Below are 23,312 nucleotides of genomic sequence, written 5' to 3'. Positions count from 1 at the left end.
TAATAAAGAAATAATGATCTTAACTTGTTGAACTGGGTCACCAGAGGAGCGGGGTTTCAAAGCCAGAAATAGTTTACAATTATTTTTAAAACTCAGAAACTTAGCTCTGTCTCCAGAAAACAAATCAGGAATAGGAATTTTAGGTTCTAACATAGGATTCTGAACCACTACATCTTGAATCTTTTGTACTCTTGCAGTGAGATGATCCACACAAGAAGACAGACCTTTAATGTCCATCACTACACCTGTGTCCTGAACCACCCAAATGTCTAGGGGAAAAGAAAGACAAAACACAGTGCAGAGAAAAAAAAATGGTCTCAGAACTTCTCTTTTCCCTCTATTGAGAAGCATTAGTACTTTGGGCCTCCAGTACTGTTATGAACTGGTGATTTAGAACCACAATGGACCTGGTGGTTAAGAGCACACAAAATGACCTGAAAGTTACTAATAATATAGAATGAGCTCTGAGACGTGGGAACTCTGCTGACCGCAATCCCTAATCCTATCACACCACACTAGAAGTAGCCGTGGAGCGCTCCTGACCAGACCTAGGCGCCTCGGCACAGCCTGAGAAACTAGCTAGCCCTGAAGATAGAAAAATAAGCCTACCTTGCCTCAGAGAAATTCCCCAGAGGAAAAGGCAGCCCCCCACATATAATGACTGTGAGTAAAGATGAAAATACAAACACAGAGATGAAATAGATTTTAGCAAAGTGAGGCCCGACTTACTGAATAGACCGAGGATAGGAAAGATAGCTTTGCGGTCAGCACAAAAACCTACAAACAACCACGCAGAGGGCGCAAAAAGACCCTCCGTACGACTAACGGTACGGAGGTGCTTCCTCTGCGTCCCAGAGCTTCCAGCAAGCAAGAAAAACCAATATAGCAAGCTGGACAGAAAAAATAGCAAACAAAGAAACACAAGCAGAACTTAGCTTATGCAGGCCACAAGGACGATCCAGGAGAGAGCAAGACCAATACTGGAACATTGACTGGAGGCCAGGAACAAAGAACTAGGTGGAGTTAAATAGAGCAGCACCTAACGACTTAACCTCGTCACCTGAGGAAGGAAACTCAGAAGCCGCAGCCCCACTCACATCCACCAGAGGAAGCTCATGGACAGAACCAGCCGAAGTACCACTCATGACCACAGGAGGGAGCTTGACCACAGAATTCACAACATAAGCCCCCTGCACATGTGATAGCCGTCTGTTGGCCTAAAGTCACACCAATCTATGATGTGGGGGTGACTGTCACGGTGTGAATCTGTGACAGGAGCTGCTGTCATTGTATCTGTTACTGTCCTCCGTATACTGTAGTGGGTGTTATAGAGAGGAGCTGCTGTCATTGTATCACATACACACTGTTTACCATTCTTTCCTTTGTACATATTGACACAATAGTATCTATACTTTATGTGGCTGCTGTTTCCCTCGTCTTGTGGTCGACCCTCGTCTTGTGGTCAACCCTCGTCCACGTTTCACCCCCATACAGATATTCTGACCCAAATCCTTGACTGCATAGAGTGCCGAGCCCGGTCTCTGCACGCATAAAGGGGACATCGAGCCTGAAGTTACCCCTGTGTGTGCGGAGAGAGGTCTCTGATTGCTTAGATTGCAGTGCGGCCATCCCGTGTCTCTGGAATGGAAACGCCATGCCCAATTCCTAAAGCTCATGCAGAGCCGCCACCATATAAGTGTAGCCCGTGAAGAGCCCAAGCTGCCTCCACAGAATGCCCCGCACCCCATTACTATCAGCGCCGTCTGTCCAATGTCCCACAGCCTTTTCATCCAGATCTCTCTGTCCTCGGCTCTTCTCTGATACTTACGCTTGTAGCACACGAAGTAGTACCGTGCTGCACAGTCGCTATCACTCCACTTGCCGGAGCTCATCCTCACACAGGAGTTTACACTCTGGCTTGGCTCTCCCGAATTCCACTTGGTGTAGGTTCCAGTTGCCCCATTACTCCAGCGCCACACACCCGGAGAACAGAGGTAGAGCCCGATCCAGACCTCGGTCCATCCTGCTATAGCAGCGACTGCTAGAACCTCCACATCTGATAGGGTGCTGACCAGGTCTGTGTACTGAGACTTACAGTAAGAGACTGCTTCCAGCCATGTGAGAGACTGCTTCACCAGGTAGTACTGAGGATATGCCGCAAAGGCCACTGAAACTGGAGGAGAGAGTCAAAGGTCAGGAGTCAGAGGTCACAAACTGCAGAGGAGAGAGGCAGAGGTCACAGACTGCAGAGGAGTCAGAGGTCAGGAGGCAAAAAGCACAAAACCAGAGGCACAACTAAGTGTCCTGAGGCACTATGATGGACCATGAAGCACAGAGGCACTATGAAGCACAGAGGCATTATGAAAAACAGAGGCACCATGAGGCACTAAGAAGCACAGAGGAGCTATGAAGCACAGACAGGGCCCCCATTAGGGCATTACTGCCCTGACTGGCATATGGGGCCCGATGAACAGAGGAGGCCTGCATCGGGCCCCCTCTCTTCCACTCAATGGGCTCAAGCAACAGGCTTCTGCCGGTGGAGTAACTGAACCTGTGTCCGAGTCGCAGATTCAGTTAAACTCTATTGCCGTGCTGGCAGCTGACATCATCGCTCTCGTCGCTGGCTTATAACGTCATTGTCATTTTCTGGCGAGTCCGCGCTTGAAATGCCTGGAGGGAACATTGCCACAGGAGCGCAGCCAGGTAAGGAGAATGATTTTGTTTTTTGTTTATTGAAAGCTGCCCAGGGCAGAATGGAGACACGGGGGCAGGATGGGAGACACAGGGGCAGGATGGGAGATACAGGGCAGAATGGAGACACAGGGGGCTTGATAGAGACACAGGGAGCTTGATGGAGACAGAGGGGGCAGGAATGGAAACACAGGGGGCAGGAATGGAAACACAGGGGCCATGTCAGGATTCACACCGTGCTGCCAACAACATGTCACGGATCACGAGGGAAAACACTTTTATCATCCCCACCAATCACACCAATTTGTCACAAACCGGGGTTGTTTGGTTACCCCTGGTTCCTTCTGAAGGGGATTTATCTATATCCCACTTTCCAGTTCCGGTTTGGAACTTGCAGCTCTTTGGCGCCCCCCTTACCCTCTGGTCAGTCGGGGTACTGCACCTAGGGTAATTAGTCCCCAGAAAGGCTGCCTGCTATATAATGTCTACTGGGTATGTTACAGCGAGGGCGATATAACTACTCCCACACAGGGGAACAATAATTCTCAACGCTGCCCGTCGCTGCAAAGATCCCCGATTGCACAGGACAAGGTATGCTGCCACCAGTTCCGATTAACGGGTCCAGAGCCAACCCAAATCAGTAGCATAATTCACCTCAGAGGATGCACAGTTTGTCATAGAGCAGAGAGAAACAAGCTAGTAATTTGATATTTTACTCCAATAAAAGGTAGGTAGTGTTTACAAAGTATAAAAAGATATTATAAAGAAGACAAATCATGTGTACAATACAAATTACAAATAAAATGGGATTAAAATTGAAAAGAACACTTACAGGTCATTATGTTATGGTATCATCTTGACTGGCCGTGTGCGGGGGGGGAAGGGTGAGCAAATATCCAGGTGCATGGCACCCCTCTGTACAGCTGCAGGACCCTCGGACCAAAGACACTGAAGCCTCCTGCTTCACATAGATATTTCCTAGCCTAAGGCCAAAGCACTCCCCTTGTGGTGACATCACTTAGGGGATGAAACCTCCCCTTTACTTAGAGCTATGTTAACTATTTTCATGCATAACTTGCTATGTGAGCCTAACATAAGTACGACACCATGCTCATGATGTTTCCCATGTCAGGGGCGTTCTTTTAAGTGTGAACTGTTGTGAATTCTGTTATCGAACTCCCTCCTGTGGTCATGAATGGTACTTCGGCGAGTTCTGTCCATGGACTCCCTCTGGTGGCTGTGAGTGGAGCTGCTGGTTCTGAGGTTCCTTCCACAGGTGACCTAGTTTATTCTTTGGCGGGCTGCTCTATTTAACTCCACTCAGATCGTTACTCCATGCCAGCTGTCAATGTTCTGGTACTGGTTCAGATCGCTCTTGGATCTTTCTGGTGACCTGTCTACTCCAGCAGAAGCTAAGTCCCTGCTAGTTTATTTGTTGTTCTTTGTTTTCTTGTCCAGCTTGCTATCATGATTTTGCCATGCTAGCTGGAAGCTCTGGGATGCAGAGTGGCACCTCCGCAGGGGGTCTTTTTGCACACTCTGCGTGGTCTTTTTGTAGTTTTTTGTGCTGACCGCAAAGTTACCTTTTCTATCCTCAGTCTGTTTAGTAAGTCTGGCCTCCCTTTGCTGAAACTTGTTTCATTCCTGTGTTTGTGACTTTCATCTTATCTCACAGTCAATATTTGTGGGGGGCTGCCTTTTTCTTTGGGGAATTTCTCTGAGGCAAGGTAGGCTTTATTTCCTATCTCTAGGGGTAGTTAGCTGTTAGGCTGTGAAGAGGCGTCTAGGCAGAGTTAGGTACGCTCCACAGCTATTTCTAGTGTGTGTGATAGGATTAGGGGTTGCGGTCAGCAGAGCTCCCACTTCCCAGAGCTCGTCCTGTGTTAGTTTAACCATCAGGTCGTTCCGGGTGCTCCTAACCACCAGGTCCTTAACAGTACAGCTGGCCCAAAGTGTTAATGCATCTTAATAGAGGGATAAGAGAAGTTCTGAGACCATTTTTTTTTCTCTGCAGTGTGTTTTGTCTTTCTTTTCCCCTTAACCTCTGGGTGGTTCAGGACACAGGTGTAGATATGGACATTCAAGGTCTGTCCTCTTCTGTGGATCATCTCACTGCAAGGGTACAAAGCATTCAAGATTTTGTAGTTCAGAATCCGATGTTAGAGCCTAGAATTCCAATTCCTGATTTGTTTTCTGGGGATAGATCTAAATTCCTGAATTTCAAAAATAATTGTAAACTGTTTCTTGCTTTGAAACCTGTTGTGAATTCTGTGGCCAAGCTCCCTCCTGTGGTCGTGAGTGGTACTGCGGCTGGTTCTGTCTATGAGCTTCCTTTGGTGGATGAGAGTGGTACTGCGGCTTCTGAGTTTCCTTCCTCAGGTGATGAGGTTAAGTCGTTAGGTGCTGCTCTATTTAACTCCACCTGGTGCTTTGATCCTGGCCTCCAGTCAATGTTCTAGTATTGGTCTTGCTTCCTCCTGGATCGTTCCTGTGGCCTGTCTCTCCTGCATAAGCTAAGTTCTGCTTGTGTTATTTTTTGTTTGCTATTTTTTCTGTCCAGCTTGCTTTATTGGTTTTTCTTGCTTGCTGGAAGCTCTGAGACGCAGAGGGAGCACCTCCGTACCGTTAGTCGGTGCGGAGGGTCTTTTTGCCCCTCTGCGTGGTTGTTTGTAGGTTTTTGTGTTGACCGCAAAGCTACCTTTCCTATCCTCGGTCTATTCAGTAAGTCGGGCCTCACTTTGCTATATCTATTTCATCTCTGTGTTTGTATTTTCATCTTAACTCACAGTCATTATATGTGGGGGGCTGCCTTTTCCTTTGGGGAATTTCTCTGAGGCAAGGTAGGCTTATTTTTCTATCTTCAGGGCTAGTTAGTTTCTCAGGCTGTGCCGAGTTGCATAGGGAGCGTTAGGCGCAATCCACGGCTACCTCTAGTGTGGTGTGATAGGATTAGGGATTGCGGTCAGCAGAGTTTCCACGTCTCAGAGCTCGTCCTATGTTTTTGGTAAATGTCAGGTCACTTTGTGTGCTCTGAACTTCAATGTCCATTGTGGTTCTGAATTACCTGTTCATAACAGAAACCCCGCTCCTCTGGTGACCCCGTTCGGCAAGTAAAAATCATTATTTCTTTGTTGCGTGGCGACCCTCAAGACTGGGCATTTTCCCTTGCGCCAGGAGATCCTGCATTGCGTGATATAGATGCGTTTTTTCTGGCGCTTGGATTGCTTTATGATGAATCAAATTCAGTGGATCAGGCAGAGAAAATCTTGCTGGCTTTGTGTCAGGGTCAGGATGAAGCGGAGGTATATTGTCAGAAGTTTAGAAAGTGGTCTGTGCTTACTCAGTGGAATGAGTGTGCCCTGGCGGCAATTTTCAGAAAGGGTCTTTCTGAAGCCCTTAAGGATGTCATGGTGGGATTTCCCACGCCTGCTGGTCTGAATGAGTCTATGTCCTTGGCCATTCAGATCGATCGGCGCTTGCGTGAGCGCAAAGCTGTGCACCATTTGGCAGTATTCTCTGAGCAGAGGCCTGAGCCTATGCAATGTGATAGGACTTTGACCAGAGCTAAACGGCAAGAACACAGACGTCAGAATGGGCTGTGTTTTTACTGTGGTGACTCCACTCATGCTATCTCCGATTATCCTAAGCGCACTAAGCGGTTCGCTAGGTCTGCCACCATTGGTACGGTACAGTCTAAATTTCTATTGTCTGTTACTCTGATTTGCTCTTTGTCGTCCTATTCTGTTATGGCATTTGTGGATTCAGGCGCTGCCCTGAATTTGATGGACTTAGAGTTTGCCAGGCGCTGTGGTTTTTTCTTGGAACCCTTGCAGTATCATATTCCATTGAGAGGAATTGATGCTACGCCTTTGGCCAAGAATAAGCCTCAGTACTGGACTCAATTGACCATGTGCATGGCTCCTGCACATCAGGAGGATATTCGCTTTTTGGTGTTGCATAATCTGCATGATGTGGTCGTTTTGGGGTTGCCATGGCTACAGGTCCATAATCCAGTATTGGATTGGAAATCTATGTCTGTGTCCGGCTGGGGTTGTCAGGGGGTACATGGTGATGTTCCATTGCTGTCAATTTCACCTTCCACTCCTTCTGAAGTCCCTGAGTTTTTGTCGGATTACCGGGATGTATTTGATGAGCCCAAATCCAGTGCCCTACCTCCTCATAGGGATTGCGATTGTGCTATTAATTTGATTCCTGGTAGTAAGTTTCCTAAGGGCCGACTGTTCAATTTATCTGTGCCAGAACACGCCGCTATGCGGAGTTATATAAAGGAGTCCTTGGAGAAAGAGCATATTCGCCCGTCGTCATCACCGTTGGGAGCAGGGTTCTTTTTTGTGGCCAAGAAGGATGGTTCGTTGAGACCTTGTATTGATTACCGCCTTCTTAATAAGATCACGGTCAAATTTCAGTACCCTTTGCCGCTGCTGTCTGATTTTTTTGCTAGGATTAAGGGGGCTAGTTGGTTCACCAAGATAGATCTTCGAGGGGCGTATAATCTTGTGCGTATTAAACAGGGCGATGAATGGAAAACTGCATTTAATACGCCCGAGGGCCATTTTGAGTACCTGGTGATGCCATTCGGGCTTTCAAATGCTCCATCTGTGTTTCAGTCCTTTATGCATGACATCTTCCGAAAGTACCTGGATGGATTTATGATTGTATATTTGGATGATATTTTGGTCTTTTCGGATGATTGGGAGTCTCATGTGAGGCAGGTCAGAATGGTGTTCCAGGTCCTTCGTGCGAATTCTTTGTTTGTGAAGGGGTCAAAGTGTCTCTTTGGAGTTCAGAAGGTTTCATTTTTGGGTTTCATTTTTTCCCTTTCTACTATCGAGATGGACCCTGTTAAAGTCCAGGCCATTTACGATTGGACTCAGCCGACATCTGTGAAGAGCCTGCATAAGTTCCTGGGCTTTGCTAATTTTTACCGTCGCTTCATCGCTAATTTTTCTAGTGTTGTTAAACCGTTGACTGATTTGACCAAGAAAGGTGCTGATGTGGTCAATTGGTCCTCTGCGGCCGTTGAGGCTTTTCAGGAGTTGAAGCATCGTTTTTCTTCTGCCCCTGTGTTGTGCCAGCCAGATGTTTCGCTCCCGTTTCAGGTCAAGGTTGATGCTTCTGAGATTGGAGCAGGGGCTGTTTTGTCTCAAAGAAGTTCTGATGGCTTGGTGATGAAACCATGTGCTTTCTTTTCTAGAAAGTTCTCGCCTGCTGAGCGCAATTATGATGTTGGCAATCGAGAGTTGTTGGCTATGAAGTGGGCATTCGAGGAGTGGCGACATTGGCTTGAAGGAGCCAAGCATCGCGTGGTGGTCTTGACGGATCACAAGAATTTGACTTATCTCGAGTCTGCCAAACGGTTGAATCCTAGACAGGCTCGATGGTCGCTGTTTTTCTCCCGTTTCGATTTTTTGGTTTCATACCTTCCGGGCTCTAAGAATGTGAAGGCTGATGCCCTTTCAAGGAGTTTTGTGCCTGACTCTCCGGGTGTTCCTGAGCCGGCTGGTATTCTCAAAGAGGGGGTAATTTTGTCTGCCATCTCCCCTGATTTGCGGCGGGTGCTGCAGAAATTTCAGGCTGATAGACCTGACCGTTGTCCAGCGGAGTAACTGTTTGTCCCTGATAGATGGACTAGTAGAGTTATCTCTGAGGTTCATTGTTCGGTGTTAGCTGGTCATCCTGGAATCTTTGGTACCAGAGATTTGGTGGCTAGATCCTTTTGGTGGCCTTCCTTGTCACGGGATGTGCGTTCTTTTGTGCAGTCCTGTGGGACTTGTGCTCAGGCTAAGCCCTGATGTTCTTGTGCCAGTGGGTTGCTTTTGGCCTTGCCGGTCCCGAAGAGGCCCTGGACGCATATTTCCATGGATTTTATTTCAGATCTCCCCGTCTCTCAAAAGATGTCGGTCATTTGGGTGGTTTGTGATCGCTTCTCTAAGATGGTCCATTTGGTACCCTTGTCTAAATTGCCTTCCTCCTCTGATTTGGTGCCATTGTTTTTCCAGCATGTGGTTCGTTTGCATGGCATTCCGGAGAACATCGTCTCGGACAGAGGTTCCCAGTTTGTTTCGAGGTTTTGGCGGTCCTTTTGTGCTAAGATGGGCATTGATTTGTCTTTTTCTTCGGCTTTCCATCCTCAGACAAATGGCCAAACCAAACGAACCAATCAGACTTTGGAGACATATCTGAGATGCTTTGTTTCTGCTGATCAGGATGATTGGGTGTCCTTCTTGCCTTTGGCTGAGTTCGCCCTTAATAATCGGGCCAGCTCGGCTACTTTGGTTTCGCCTTTTTTCTGTAATTCTGGTTTCCATCCTCGTTTTTCTTCAGGGCAGGTTGAGCCTTCGGACTGTCCTGGTGTGGATTCTGTGGTGGACAGATTGCAGCAAATTTGGACTCACGTAGTGGACAATTTGACATTGTCCCAGGAGAAGGCTCAACGTTTCGCTAACCGCCGTCGCTGTGTTGGTCCCCGACTTCGTGTTGGGGATTTGGTTTGGTTGTCATCTCGTTATGTTCCTATGAAGGTTTCCTCTCCTAAGTTTAAGCCTCGTTTCATTGGTCCTTATAAGATTTCTGAAGTTCTCAATCCTGTGTCATTTCGTTTGGCCCTTCCAGCTTCTTTTGCCATCCATAATGTGCTCCATAGGTCGTTATTGCGGATATACGTGGCGCCTATGGTTCCCTCCGTTGACACTCCTGCCCCGGTGTTGGTCGAGGGGGAGTTGGAGTATGTGGTGGAGAAGAGTTTAGATTCTCGTATTTCGAGACGGAAACTCCAGTACCTGGTCAAGTGGAAGGGTTATGGTCAGGAAGAAAATTCCTGGGTTGTTGCCTCTGATGTTCATGCTGCCGATCTGGTTCGTGCCTTTCATTTGGCTCGTCCTGATCGGCCTGGGGGCTCTGGTGAGGGTTCGGTGACCCCTCCTCAAGGGGGGGTACTGTTGTGAATTCTGTTATCGAACTCCCTCCTGTGGTCATGAATGGTACTTCGGCGAGTTCTGTCCATGGACTCCCTCTGGTGGCTGTGAGTGGAGCTGCTGGTTCTGAGGTTCCAGGTGACCTAGTTTATTCTTTGGCTGGCTGCTCTATTTAACTCCACTCAGATCGTTACTCCATGCCAGCTGTCAATGTTCTAGTACTGGTTCAGTTGGATCTTTCTGGTGACCTGTCTACTCCAGCAGAAGCTAAGTCCCTGCTAGTAACATAGTAACATAGTTAGTAAGGCCGAAAAAAGACATTTGTCCATCCAGTTCAGCCTATATTCCATCATAATAAATACCCAGATCTACGTCCTTCTACAGAACCTAATAATTGTATGATACAATATTGTTCTGCTCCAGGAAGACATCCAGGCCTCTCTTGAACCCCTCGACTGAGTTCGCCATCACCACCTCCTCAGGCAAGCAATTCCAGATTCTCACTGCCCTAACAGTAAAGAATCCTCTTCTATGTTGGTGGAAAAACCTTCTCTCCTCCAGACGCAAAGAATGCCCCCTTGTGCCCGTCACCTTCCTTGGTATAAACAGATCCTCAGCGAGATATTTGTATTGTCCCCTTATATACTTATACATGGTTATTAGATCGCCCCTCAGTCGTCTTTTTTCTAGACTAAATAATCCTAATTTCGCTAATCTATCTGGGTATTGTAGTTCTCCCATCCCCTTTATTAATTTTGTTGCCCTCCTTTGTACTCTCTCTAGTTCCATTATATCCTTCCTGAGCACCGGTGCCCAAAACTGGACACAGTACTCCATGTGCGGTCTAACTAGGGATTTGTACAGAGGCAGTATAATGCTCTCATCATGTGTATCCAGACCTCTTTTAATGCACCCCATGATCCTGTTTGCCTTGGCAGCTGCTGCCTGGCACTGGCTGCTCCAGGTAAGTTTATCATTAACTAGGATCCCCAAGTCCTTCTCCCTGTCAGATTTACCCAGTGGTTTCCCGTTCAGTGTGTAATGGTGATATTGATTCCCTCTTCCCATGTGTATAACCTTACATTTATCATTGTTAAACCTCATCTGCCACCTTTCAGCCCAAGTTTCCAACTTATCCAGATCCATCTGTAGCAGAATACTATCTTCTCTTGTATTAACTGCTTTACATAGTTTTGTATCATCTGCAAATATCGATATTTTACTGTGTAAACCTTCTACCAGATCATTAATAAATATGTTGAAGAGAACAGGTCCCAATACTGACCCCTGCGGTACCCCACTGGTCACAGCGACCCAGTTAGAGACTATACCATTTATAACCACCCTCTGCTTTCTATCACTAAGCCAGTTACTAACCCATTTACACACATTTTCCCCCAGACCAAGCATTCTCATTTTGTGTACCAACCTCTTGTGCGGCACGGTATCAAACGCTTTGGAAAAATCGAGATATACCACGTCCAATGACTCACCGTGGTCCAGTCTATAGCTTACCTCTTCATAAAAACTGATTAGATTGGTTTGACAGGAGCGATTTCTCATAAACCCATGCTGATATGGAGTTAAACAGTTATTCTCATTGAGATAATCCAGAATAACATCCCTCAGAAACCCTTCAAATATTTTACCAACAATAGAGGTTAGACTTACTGGCCTATAATTTCCAGGTTCACTTTTAGAGCCCTTTTTGAATATTGGCACCACATTTGCTATGCGCCAGTCCTGCGGAACAGACCCTGTCGCTATAGAGTCACTAAAAATAAGAAATAATGGTTTATCTATTACATTACTTAGTTCTCTTAGTACTCGTGGGTGTATGCCATCCGGACCCGGAGATTTATCTATTTTAATCTTATTTAGCCGGTTTCGCACCTCTTCTTGGGTTAGATTGGTGACCCGTAATATAGGGTTTTCATTGTTTCTTGGGATTTCACCTAGCATTTCATTTTCCACCGTGAATACCGTGGAGAAGAAGGTGTTTAATATGTTAGCTTTTTCCTCGTCATCTACAACCATTCTTTCCTCACTATTTTTTAAGGGGCCTACATTTTCAGTTTTTATTCTTTTACTATTGATATAGTTGAAGAACAGTTTGGGATTAGTTTTACTCTCCTTAGCAATGTGCTTCTCTGTTTCCTTTTTGGCAGCTTTAATTAGTTTTTTAGATAAAGTATTTTTCTCCCTATAGTTTTTTAGAGCTTCAATGGTGCCATCCTGCTTTAGTAGTGCAAATGCTTTCTTTTTACTGTTAATTGCCTGTCTTACTTCTTTGTTTAGCCACATTGGGTTTTTCCTATTTCTAGTCCTTTTATTCCCACAAGGTATAAACCGCTTACACTGCCTATTTAGGATGTTCTTAAACATTTCCCATTTATTATCTGTATTCTCATTTCTGAGGATATTGTCCCAGTCTACCAGATTAAGGGCATCTCTAAGCTGTTCAAACTTTGCCTTCCTAAAGTTCAATGTTTTTGTGACTCCCTGACAAGTCCCCCTAGTGAAAGACAGGTGAAACTGCACAATATTGTGGTCGCTATTTCCTAGATGCCCAACCACCTGCAGATTTGTTATTCTGTCAGGTCTATTAGATAGTATTAGGTCTAAAAGTGCTGCTCCTCTGGTTGGATTCTGCACCAATTGTGAAAGATAATTTTTCTTGGTTATTAGCAGAAACCTGTTGCCTTTATGGGTTTCACAGGTTTCTGTTTCCCAGTTAATATCCGGGTAGTTAAAGTCCCCCATAACCAGGACCTCATTATGGGTTGCAGCTTCATCTATCTGCTTTAGAAGTAGACTTTCCATGGTTTCTGTTATATTTGGGGGTTTGTAACAGACCCCAATGAGAATTTTGTTACCATTTTTCCCTCCATGAATTTCAACCCATATGGACTCGACATCCTCATTCCCTTCGCTAATATCCTCCCTTAAAGTGGACTTTAGACAAGACTTTACATAGAGACAAACCCCTCCTCCTCTCCGATTTTTACGATCCTTTCTAAACAGACTGTAACCCTGTAAGTTAACTGCCCAGTCATAGCTTTCATCTAACCATGTCTCGGTTATTCCCACTATGTCAAAGTTACCTGTAGATATTTCTGCTTCTAGTTCTTCCATCTTGTTTGTCAGGCTTCTGGCGTTTGCGAGCATGCAGTTTAGAGGATTTTGTTTTGTTCCAATCTCCTCACTGTGGATTGTTTTAGAAATGTTCTTACCTCCCTTCTGAGTATGTTTTCCTGGGTCGTCTTTGTTCGAGTCTAATGTTTTTCTTCCCGTCCCCTCTTCTTCTAGTTTAACGCCCTCCTGATGAGTGCTAGTTTATTTGTTGTTCTTTGTTTTCTTGTCCAGCTTGCTATCATGATTTTGCCTTGCTAGCTGGAAGCTCTGGGATGCAGAGTGGCACCTCCGCACCGTGAGTCGGTGCGGGGGTCTTTTTGCACACTCTGCGTGGTCTTTTTGTAGTTTTTTGTGCTGACCGCAAAGTTACCTTTTCTATCCTCAGTCTGTTTAGTAAGTCTGGCCTCCCTTTGCTGAAACTTGTTTCATTCCTGTGCTTGTGACTTTTATCTTATCTCACAGTCAATATATGTGGGGGGCTGCCTTTTTCTTTGGGGAATTTCTCTGAGGCAAGGTAGGCTTTATTTCCTATCTCTAGGGGTAGTTAGCTCTTAGGCTGTGAAGAGGTGTCTAGGCAGAGTTAGGTACGCTCCACGGCTATTTCTAGTGTGTGTGATAGGATTAGGGGTTGCGGTCAGCAGAGCTCCCACTTCCCAGAGCTTGTCCTGTGTTAGTTTGACCATCAGGTCATTCCGGGTGCTCCTAACCACCAGGTCCATAATAGTGAACACAGAGTAATTACATGAACCTCTTACTGAGAAATCTGCCCTTTGCATTTGTTGCAATTAGCTACTAACGCTTTCAGTTAGGGAATTGACTTACACATATACAACCAGTAGGCACAGAGAGAAGAGGGGGGGTCAGAATGGCCTGCAGCGTGTGTTTTGTAAAGTTAGGTAGATACTCAAACATGGCATATTCATATTATCGTGACACCTCCCCTTTTTTGAATGCACTATGGTGGCAGAACCTCTCGGTACCCCTCCATGCGCTCCTCAGCATGTTCACCCTGGCGGGACAACCCCTCTGCATTGCCATTCTCCCTGCCCATTTTGTGTTTGATAGTAAAGTGGTTACTGTTGGAGGACAAGGCTCCAGCGTAGCAACCTTCCATTGGTTCCACACATGACTTGTAACCAGCATAGAGGGTTGTGGTCCATCACCACAGTGAAAGTGCGACCGTATAGGTAGGGCTGCAAACGTTGCAGGGCCCAGACTATGGCCAGGCACTCCTTCTTGATGGTGGAATAGGCCACTTCCCTCGGAAAAAGCTTCAGGCTCAGGTACAACACGGGGTGCTCTTGGTTCCCTGAGTCAACCTGTGAAATGTTTAGTACAAAGTCTATTTAGATTCTTGTGCTTGGGTGCGAGGACGACACAGGAGACACAGGTTTAGTAAGGACTTGCTTGTATTACTTCATAAAAGTATGCCACAGAGAAACAGGTTTTACATAATTGCAGGTACAGAGGCAGGAGACACAGCGGGCGACACAGCAGACCAGAGTAAACCTTAAGTTCAGCATTAAGCAGGTTCAGAGTCTCTCGGTTACTTCCCTGGTAAATGTTGTTTAGCATGCAGCAGAGTTCCAGTGTCCATAAGTGTCCCAGAGATCCACAGTAGGAGATGGCTGGATTACCAAGTCCAAGACTTCCATGAGCAGGTCACAGGCTGACTGCAGGCATTATTCAGAAGCAGTGATTCAACAGCTGAGGCTGCTTAAAAAGGCAAGAGGCGGAGAACAGGGCGAAAACAGAAGCTAGAAACTCCATACTGACTCTGGGTAAGGTAGCTGCAGCAGGACAAAGCAAAATGGCCGACGGAAAAACCAGGTTACAATAACAGAAAATCACAGCAGATATAGCAAAGAGACTGAGAACCTTACAACCTGGCTGAGCATAGCACCAAGGCCAAACTCACTGAGGTCGGTCTGCACCAAGAACGGTCAACTGCTGTTCACTGCTTTCAATCCAGGAGCATTGCACAGGGCTGTTTTCAACACCTGGAAGGCCCCTCACAGCCATCAGCCCAGTTGACTATGAGGTTTAGCTTCTTCCTGGTGAAGTCCATCAAGGGTTTAGCCAGGCTACTATAGTTCTGTACAAAGCACCTATGGTACCCTGTAGTAGGGTTGAGCGAAACGGATCGGACAAATTCAAAAATTGCCGACTTTCAGCAAAGTTGAGTTTCGTGAAACCCGACCTGGTCCTAATGAGGGATCGGCCATGAGGTTGGCGATCTTCGCGCCAAAGTCGCATTTCGCATGACGTTTGCAGCGCCATTTCTCATCCAATGAAGGTGCACGCAGAGTGTGGGCAGCGTGATGACATAGGTCTCGGTCCCCACCATCTTAGAGAAGGGCATGACAGTGATTGGCTTGCTTTCTGCGGCGTCACAGGGGCTATAAAGGGGCGTGCACACCAACCGCCATCTTACTGCTGCTGATCTGAGCATAGGGAGAGGTTGCTGCCGCTTCGTCAGAAGCAGGGATATAGTTAGGGAGGGAAGATTAACCCCCAAACCGCCTGTGCTGTAGCGATTTCCACTGTCCAACACCACCTTTTCTTTGCAGGGACAGTGGAGGTTTTTTTGGTGCATCAGCTCTGTAGCTTATTAGGCTGCCCTAGAAGGCTCCCTGATAGCTGCATTGCTGTATGTACGCTGCTGTGCAAACCAACTGCTTTTTTAAAAGCAAAAATCCTGTTGCTCCTTTCTGCACAGTTCTCTTGTTTATTTGTCCACACTTTTGTGTGCAGCAGTCCTTTTTATTGCTGCCATTTTTTCCTGAGATCATTGTAGGGAGATTGAAATTGTACTACAGCCCTTGTATTTTTTGATATATCTTCCAGCCACATTCTGCCACTTACATTGTGTAGTGTAATACACTGGGCCTGAGATTTGGTGCAGTTCCCCCCCCCCCCCAAAAAAAAAGGGAGATTTAAATTGGCACTAAGTGGATCCACGTCACAGTTAGTGTTAGTTTGTCGTATATCTTCCAGCCACATTCTGCCACTTACATTGTGTAGTGTAATACACAGGGCCTGAATTTTGTTGCAGTTCCCCCCCCCCCCCAAAAAAAAGGGAGATTTCAATTCTCAACACGTTTATATACACCTTCTACCTTGTTTTACAGTACCATATAACGGTTGTTATTTTAGTTATTTTTTGAATGCACTATGGAGGCAGAACCTCTCGGTACCCCTCCATGCGCTCCTCAGCATGTTCACCCTGGCGGGACAACCCCTCTGCATTGCCATTCTCCCTGCCCATTTTGTGTTTGATAGTAAAGTGGTTACTGTTGGAGGACAAGGCTCCAGCGTAGCAACCTTCCATTGGTTCCACACATGACTTGTAACCAGCATAGAGGGTTGTGGTCCATCACCACAGTGAAAGTGCGACCGTATAGGTAGGGCTGCAAACGTTGCAGGGCCCAGACTATGGCCAGGCACTCCTTCTTGATGGTGGAATAGGCCACTTCCCTCGGAAAAAGCTTCAGGCTCAGGTACAACACGGGGTGCTCTTGGTTCCCTTGGTTTATATACACCTTCTACCTTGTTTTACAGTACCATATAACGGTTGTTATTTTAGTTAGATTTTTCCAAAAATGAGGAAGTCTGGTGGAAGAGGCCGTGGGCGGTCGTTGCCAGCTGGTACTGATGGTGGTGGTGATGGTGGAGCATCTGGTGGCAGTGGCAAAAGCACAATAGCACCTAAGGCTGGAGGTGTTGAGCCAGCGTCATCGTCTGGCTACACAAGGCCTCGAAGGCTCCCTTATCTGGGAGTAGAGAAACAGGTTTTAAAGCTGGAGCAGCAGGAAAAAGTTTTGGCTTTCCTTGCTGACTCAGCCTCTAGCTCTTTCGCCTCCTCTTCAGAAGGTTCTAAAATCTAAAAGCAGCAAGTCGTCAATGGATGCTCCCGGTCAGGAACAAGTAGCTTCCTTGTGTCCTTCACCCAAAACAAAAGTTTTGTTTGTGAAGGATGCGTCAGGCGACACTACAGGTTACTCCATGGAGCTCTTTACACATACGGTGCCTGGGTTAGAGAGGGAAATTGTTAACTGCCCATTACAAGATGAATCGGACATGGAGTGCACTGATGCACAGCCACAGCTAGATTATTATGCTGTTCCATTGACTCAGATCACTACATTGCCCTCGCAGTGTACTGAGCCAGAATCTGACCCTGATGAGACTATGGTGCCCCGTCCCGAACGCTATAGCACCTTACACGGTGACACAGGAAGGCACACATGACATTGAAGAGGAGGTGATAGATGACCAGTTGTTGACCAAGATTGGCAGCCATTGGGGGAAGAGGGTGCCGCTGGCAGTAGTGTAGCAGCGGAGGAGGATGATCCGCAGCAGCCATCTACATCACAACAGCTGTCATCTGGCAGGCCCGTATCTGGCCAAAAACGTTTGTCAAAAACAAAAACAGTTTTAGGACAGCGTGGCCATATGGTGAAAGTAGCACAGCATGCAATGCCTGAAAAGGTATTTGATAGTAAGAAGAGTGCAGTGTGGCAATTTTTTAACCAAGATCCTAATGATCAGTGCAAAGTTATCTGTAAGAAATGCTCAAAGACCTTTAACAGAGGGAAGAATCTCCTAAATTTAAATACAACGTGCATGCAAAGACATTTAACCAGCATGCACTTGCAAGCCTGGACTAACTACCAAACGTCCCGTACCGTTGGTGCACCTGCTCAGAATGAAGGTAGTCAGCAACGCTACATTGCTTCCCTCACTGTAAGCCCACCGCTTAGGACACCACCTGCAGCAAATGTGGAGGTATCGTCGCAAGGCCAAAACAGTCAAGGAATCACAAGCTTCTTGGTAGGAAACACTGTATGTAGGCCAACATCAAGAATACCATCACCAACCCTCTCTCAATCCGCCATGTCCACCACCACCACCGCTAGTTCCACCATATGCAGCTCTCCAGTCCAGCTCACCCTACAAGAGACTCTCGTTAGGAAAAGAAAGTACTCATCCTCTCATCTGCGTACACAGGGTTTGAACGCCCACATTGCTAGACTAATCTTGTTAGAGATGATGCCCTACCGGTTAGTTGAAAGCGAAGCTTTCAAAGCCCTGATGGCCTACGCAGTACCACGCTATGACCTACCCAGTCGACACTTCTTTGCGAGAAAAGCCATCCCAGCCCTCCACCAACATGTCAAAGACCACATTGTCCATGCACTCAGGCAATCAGTCAGTAGAATGGTGCACCTCACAACAGATGCATAGACCAGTAGGCATGGCCAGGGACATTATGTGTCCATCACGGCTCACTGGGTTAATGTGGTGGATGCAGGGTCCACAGTGGACAGCCATAGTGGGACAGTTCTGCCTAGCCCATGGTCTAGAAAAGTTTGCTGTAGGAGTTCGCCACTCCTCCTCCAGAAGTGAAAGCTCGTCCACAGACCGCAGTCACACGACCACTCCATCCGCAGCTGCCAGTGTTGCACACGAGGTGTCCTATTATGGAACAGCTAGTGGTAAGCGTCAGCAGGCTGTGCTACAAATGAAGTGTTTGGGCGACAACAGACACACCGCAGAAGTACTGGCGGAGTACTTGCAGCAAGAAACTCAGTCATGGCTGGGCAGTGTACATCTTGAGGCAGGCAAGGTAGTCAATGATAATGGAAGGAATTTTATGGCTGCCATAGCCCTTTCAGAACTGAAACACATTCCTTGCCTGGCTCACACTTTGAACCTGGTGGTGCAGTGCTTCCTGAAAAATTATCCGGAGTTACCAGCCCTGCTCCTGAAGGTGCGAAAACTTTGCTCGCACATCCGCTGGTCGCCCGTACACTCCAGCCGTATGCTGAACCATCAGCGATCGCTGAATCTTCCCCAGCACCGCCTAATAATCGACGCTGCAACAAGGTGGAACTCCACACTGCACATGCTTCAGAGAATGTGCGAACAGAGGCGTGCTGTTATGTATTTGTGGGAGGATACACATACACGGGCAGGCAGTTGGATGGCAGACATTGAGTTGTCTGGTCTGCAGTGGACAAAGCTCCAAGACCTCTGTCAAGTCCTTTAGTGTTTTGAGGAATGCACACGGCTGGTTAGTGCAGCCGACACCATCATAAGCATGAGCATTCCACTAATGCGTCTGCTGATGCAAAGTTTGATGCACATCAAGGAGCAGGCGTCTGCAGCAGAGGAAGAGGAAAGCCTTGATGACAGTCAGCCATTGTCTGCTCAGGGAAGTCTCCAGGACGAGGTGGCGGACGAAGAGGAGGAGGAGGATAATGGGGATGAATATTTATGGGAGGAGGATGCTTCTCAGGGGGCAATAGAAACTGGTGGCGTTGCAAGTTCAGGTACAGGGTTTTTGCGGGCCACAAGTGATGTTGATTTGCAAGAAAGTGCTCCTCAACCCAGCACAAGCAGTGAATTGACACCTGGAACATTGGCCCACATGGCAGAGTATGCCTTGCGAATTCTAAAATGGGACCCCATTATAAAAATGATGACCGATGACGATTACTGGTTGGCCTGCCTCCTGGATCCACGATACAAAGGAAAATTACAAAATATCATGCCACATGAGAACCTTGAGCAAATATTGGCTACCAAACAAGCAACTCTTGTAGACCGTTTGGTTCAGGCATTCCCAGCACACAGCGGCGGTGATGGTTCTCACACGAGCTGTAGGGGGCAACATGGCAGAGGTGTTAGAGGTGCACAAATTCAAAGTGGCATTGGATAGAGGGGTTTTATGACCAGGTTGTGGAGTGATTTCGCAATGACCACAGACACGACAGGTACTGCTGCATCGATTCAAAGTGACAGGAGACAGCATTTGTCCAATATGGTTACAAACTACTTTTCTTCCCTTATCGATGTTCTCCCTCACAGGTCATTCCCATTTGATTACTGGGCATCTAAAATAGACACCTGGCCTGAATTGGCAGAATATGCATTACAGGAGCTTGCTTGCCCAGCAGCTAGTGTCCTATCAGAAAGAGTATTCAGTGCTGCTGGTTCAATACTGACCGAAAAAAGGACTCGTCTGGCTACCCGAAATATTGATGACCTAACCTTCATTAAAATGAACCAATCATGGATTTCTAATTATTTTGCCCCACCTTCCCCTGCTGACACGTAGCTTGCCTGAAAAATGTCTTGCTTTTGGCCTCCTCTTACTGACTGCTTTCATTCCTCCATTTGCAGCTGCTGAATGTCCACCATAGGCCATTTTTATACCTCCCTAAATGGGCTGACTCCCCCCACAGGGCCGTGGTCACCACTTGGCGCAAGCACCTGTGCGAGTGCCGTTTGCCTGGACAGGTGGGTGCGCCCACTCTTGGGCGACGGTACTGGCACAGGGTCCCTCATAGTACAATGAAGTGTCTCTGATGGTGGTGGTGCACAACCTACGTCAGACACCGTCGCAATATGAGGGGCCCTGTACCAGTACCGCCGCCCACGAGAGAGTGTTCCCCCCAGCTCAAACAGTGCTCTACCACTTGCAATACTTACCGCTCCCTGCCCCACCACTGTGTAGTCTGTGCTGTTAAATCCTTCAATGGCACTGCCAATACAAATTTGTTGAAACAATAGATGATAGTTAAAATATACAGGGGCCCTGGCCTCCATTTAGACCTGTTAATACTTTGCACCAACTACCACTGTCTGCTACTCAGCAGAGGAACCCACCCCTGTACCTAGCTATGCCACCTGTTTATTTATGAACAATTTTCTTGGCTGACATTTAGCCCACTTTGTTATATTAGGCCTACTAACTGTGTCTGCCACTCCTTACAGTTGTCCTCCACTGAACAAAGCAATGCCGCCTGTGTATTCCTGTTACCTATTTTGAAGTGCATTTAGCCTACTTACTTATTTGGGCCTAGTAACTGTGTCAGCCTCTCATTACAGTTGTCCTCCACTGAACAAAGCAATGCCGCCTGTGTACTCCTCTTACCAATTTTGAACTGCATTTAACCTACTATCTTACTTGGGCCTAGTAACTGTGTGAGCCTCTCATTACAGATGTCCTCCTCCGCTGAACAAAGCTATGCCGCCTGTGTACTCTTGTTACCAATTTTGAACTGCATTTAGCCTACTTTTTTATTTTAGGCCTACTAAGTCTGTCTGCGCCACTCATTAGTTGTCCTCCTCCACTGAACAAAGCAAATGCCGCCTGTGTACTCCTCTTACTAATTTTGAACTACATTTAGCCTACTTACTTGGGCCTAGTATCTGTGTCAGCCTCTCATTACAGTTGTCCTGCTCCGCTGGACAAAGCTATGCCGCCTGTGTACTCCTCTTACCAATTTTGAACTGCATTTAGCCTACTATCTTACTTGGGCCTAGTAACTGTGTCAGCCTCTCATTACAGTTGTCCTCCGCTGAACAAAGTTATGCCGCCTGTGTACTCCTCTTACCAATTTTGAACTGCATTTAGCCTACTTACTTTCTTGGGCCTAGTAACTGTGTGAGCCTCTCATTACAGTTGTCCTCCTCCGCTGGACAAACTTATGCCACCTGTGTACTCCTCTTACCAATTTTGAAATGCATTTAGCCTACTTACTTGTTGTGAGTTCTGTTGTCGGGCTCCCTCCTGTGGTCATGAATGGTACTTCGGCTGGTTCTGTCCATGGACTTTCTCTGGTGGGTGTTTCTGAGTTTCCTTCCTCAGGTGACGAGGTTAATTCGTTAGCTGGCTGCTCTATTTAACTCCACTTAGATCTTTGCTCCAGGCCACCTGTCAATGTTCCAGTATTGGTCTAGTTCACTCCTGGATCGTTCTTGTGACCTGTCTTCCCAGCGAAGCTAAGTGACTGCTTGTTTTTCTCTGGTTTGCTATTTTTCTGTCCAGCTTGCTACTTCGATTGTTTTTGCTTGCTGGAAGCTCTGGGACGCAGAGGGAGCGCCTCCGCACCGTGAGTTGGTGCGGAGGGTCTTTTTGCGCCCTCTGCGTGGTCTTTTTGTAGGTTTTTGTGCTGACCACAAAGTAACCTTTCCTATCCTCGGTCTGTCCAGTAAGTCGGGCCTCACTTTGCTAAATCTATTTAATCTCTGTGTTTGTATTTTCATCTTTACTCACAGTCATTATATGTGGGGGGCTGCCTTTTCCTTTGGGGAATTTCTCTGAGGCAAAGTAGGCTTTATTTTTCTATCTTCAGGGCTAGCTAGTTCCTTAGGCTGTGCCGAGTTGCATAGGGAGCGTTAGGCGCAATCCACGGCTTTTTCTAGTGTGTGTGATAGGATTAGGGATTGCGGTCAGCAGAGTTCCCACGTCCCAGAGCTCGTCCTATATTATCAGTAACTATCAGGTCATTCCGTGTGCTCTTATCCACCAGGTCCATTATTGTCCTGACCACCAGGTCACAACAGTACAGGTGGCCCAAAGTACTAATGCATCTCAATAGAGGGATAAGAGAAGTTCTGAGACCATTTTTTTTTCTTTGCACTGTGTTTTGTCTCTCTTTTCCCCTTTACATCTGGGTGGTTCAGAACACAGGTGTAGACATGGACATTCAAGGTCTGTCTTCTTTGATGGATAATCTCACTATAAGTGTACAAAACATTCAAGATTTTGTGGTTCAGAATCCGATGTCAGAGCCTAGGATTCCAATTCCTGATTTGTTTTTTGGTGATAGATCTAAGTTCTTGAATTTCAAAAATAATTGTAAATTGTTTCTTGCCTTGAAACCTCGCTCCTCAGGTGACCCTGTTCAACAAGTAAAGATCATTATTTCTTTGTTACGCGGTGACCCTCAAGACTGGGCATTTTCCCTTGCGCCAGGACATCCGGCATTGCGTGATGTTGATGCGTTTTTCCTGGCGCTTGGATTGCTTTATGACTAACCTAATTCAGTGGATCAGGCAGAGAAAATCTTGCTGGCTCCGTGTCAGGGTCAGGATGAAGCGGAGATATATTGTCAGAAGTTTAGAAAGTGGTCTGTGCTCACTCAGTGGAATGAATGTGCCCTGGCAGCAATCTTCAGAAAGGGTCTCTCTGAAGCCCTTAAGGATGTCATGGTGGGGTTTCCCATGCCTGCTGGTCTGAATGAGTCTATGTCCTTGGCCATTCAGATCGATCGACGCTTGCGTGAGCGTAAAGCTGTGCACCATTTGGCGGTACTATCTGAGCATAAACCTGAGCCTATGCAATGCGATAGGACTTTGACCAGAGCTGAACGGCAAGAACACAGACGTCGGAATGGGCTATGTCTTCACTGTGGTGATTCCACTCATGCTATCTCCGATTGTCCTAAGCGCACTAAGCGGTTCGCTAGGTCTGACACCATTGGTACTGTACAGTCTAAATTTCTATTGTCTGTTACTCTGATTTGTTCTTTGTCATCCTATTCTGTTATGGCATTTGTGGATTCAGGTGCTGCCCTGAATTTGATGGACTTGGAGTATGCTAGGCGTTGTGGGTTTTTCTTGGAGCCCTTGCAGTATCCTATTCCATTGAGAGGAATTGATGCTACGCCTTTGGCCAAGAATAAGCCTCAGTACTGGACCCAATTGACCATGTGCATGGCTCCTGCACATCAGGAGGATATCCGCTTTCTGGTGTTG

The 23,312-nt window shown here is 46.8% G+C and overlaps 1 protein-coding gene across 1 annotated transcript in view; it reads right to left on the bottom strand.

The window, feature by feature from the left end:
- Positions 1 to 23,312, bottom strand: part of LOC138674910 (macrophage mannose receptor 1-like) — a 292,438-nt gene that overhangs the window by 248,000 nt on the left and 21,126 nt on the right. The window contains exon 4 of the mRNA XM_069762733.1: positions 1,829 to 2,173. Within this exon, the coding sequence (XP_069618834.1) occupies positions 1,829 to 2,173 (345 nt within the window). The remainder of the gene's footprint in view (positions 1 to 1,828; positions 2,174 to 23,312) is intronic.

This window comes from Ranitomeya imitator, chromosome 4, assembly GCF_032444005.1.
Source record: "Ranitomeya imitator isolate aRanImi1 chromosome 4, aRanImi1.pri, whole genome shotgun sequence".
In the NCBI taxonomy this organism is placed as follows: domain Eukaryota; kingdom Metazoa; phylum Chordata; class Amphibia; order Anura; family Dendrobatidae; genus Ranitomeya; species Ranitomeya imitator.
The sequence above is the reverse complement of the archived record's forward strand: the minus strand, read 5'-3'. Positions and strand labels throughout refer to the sequence as shown.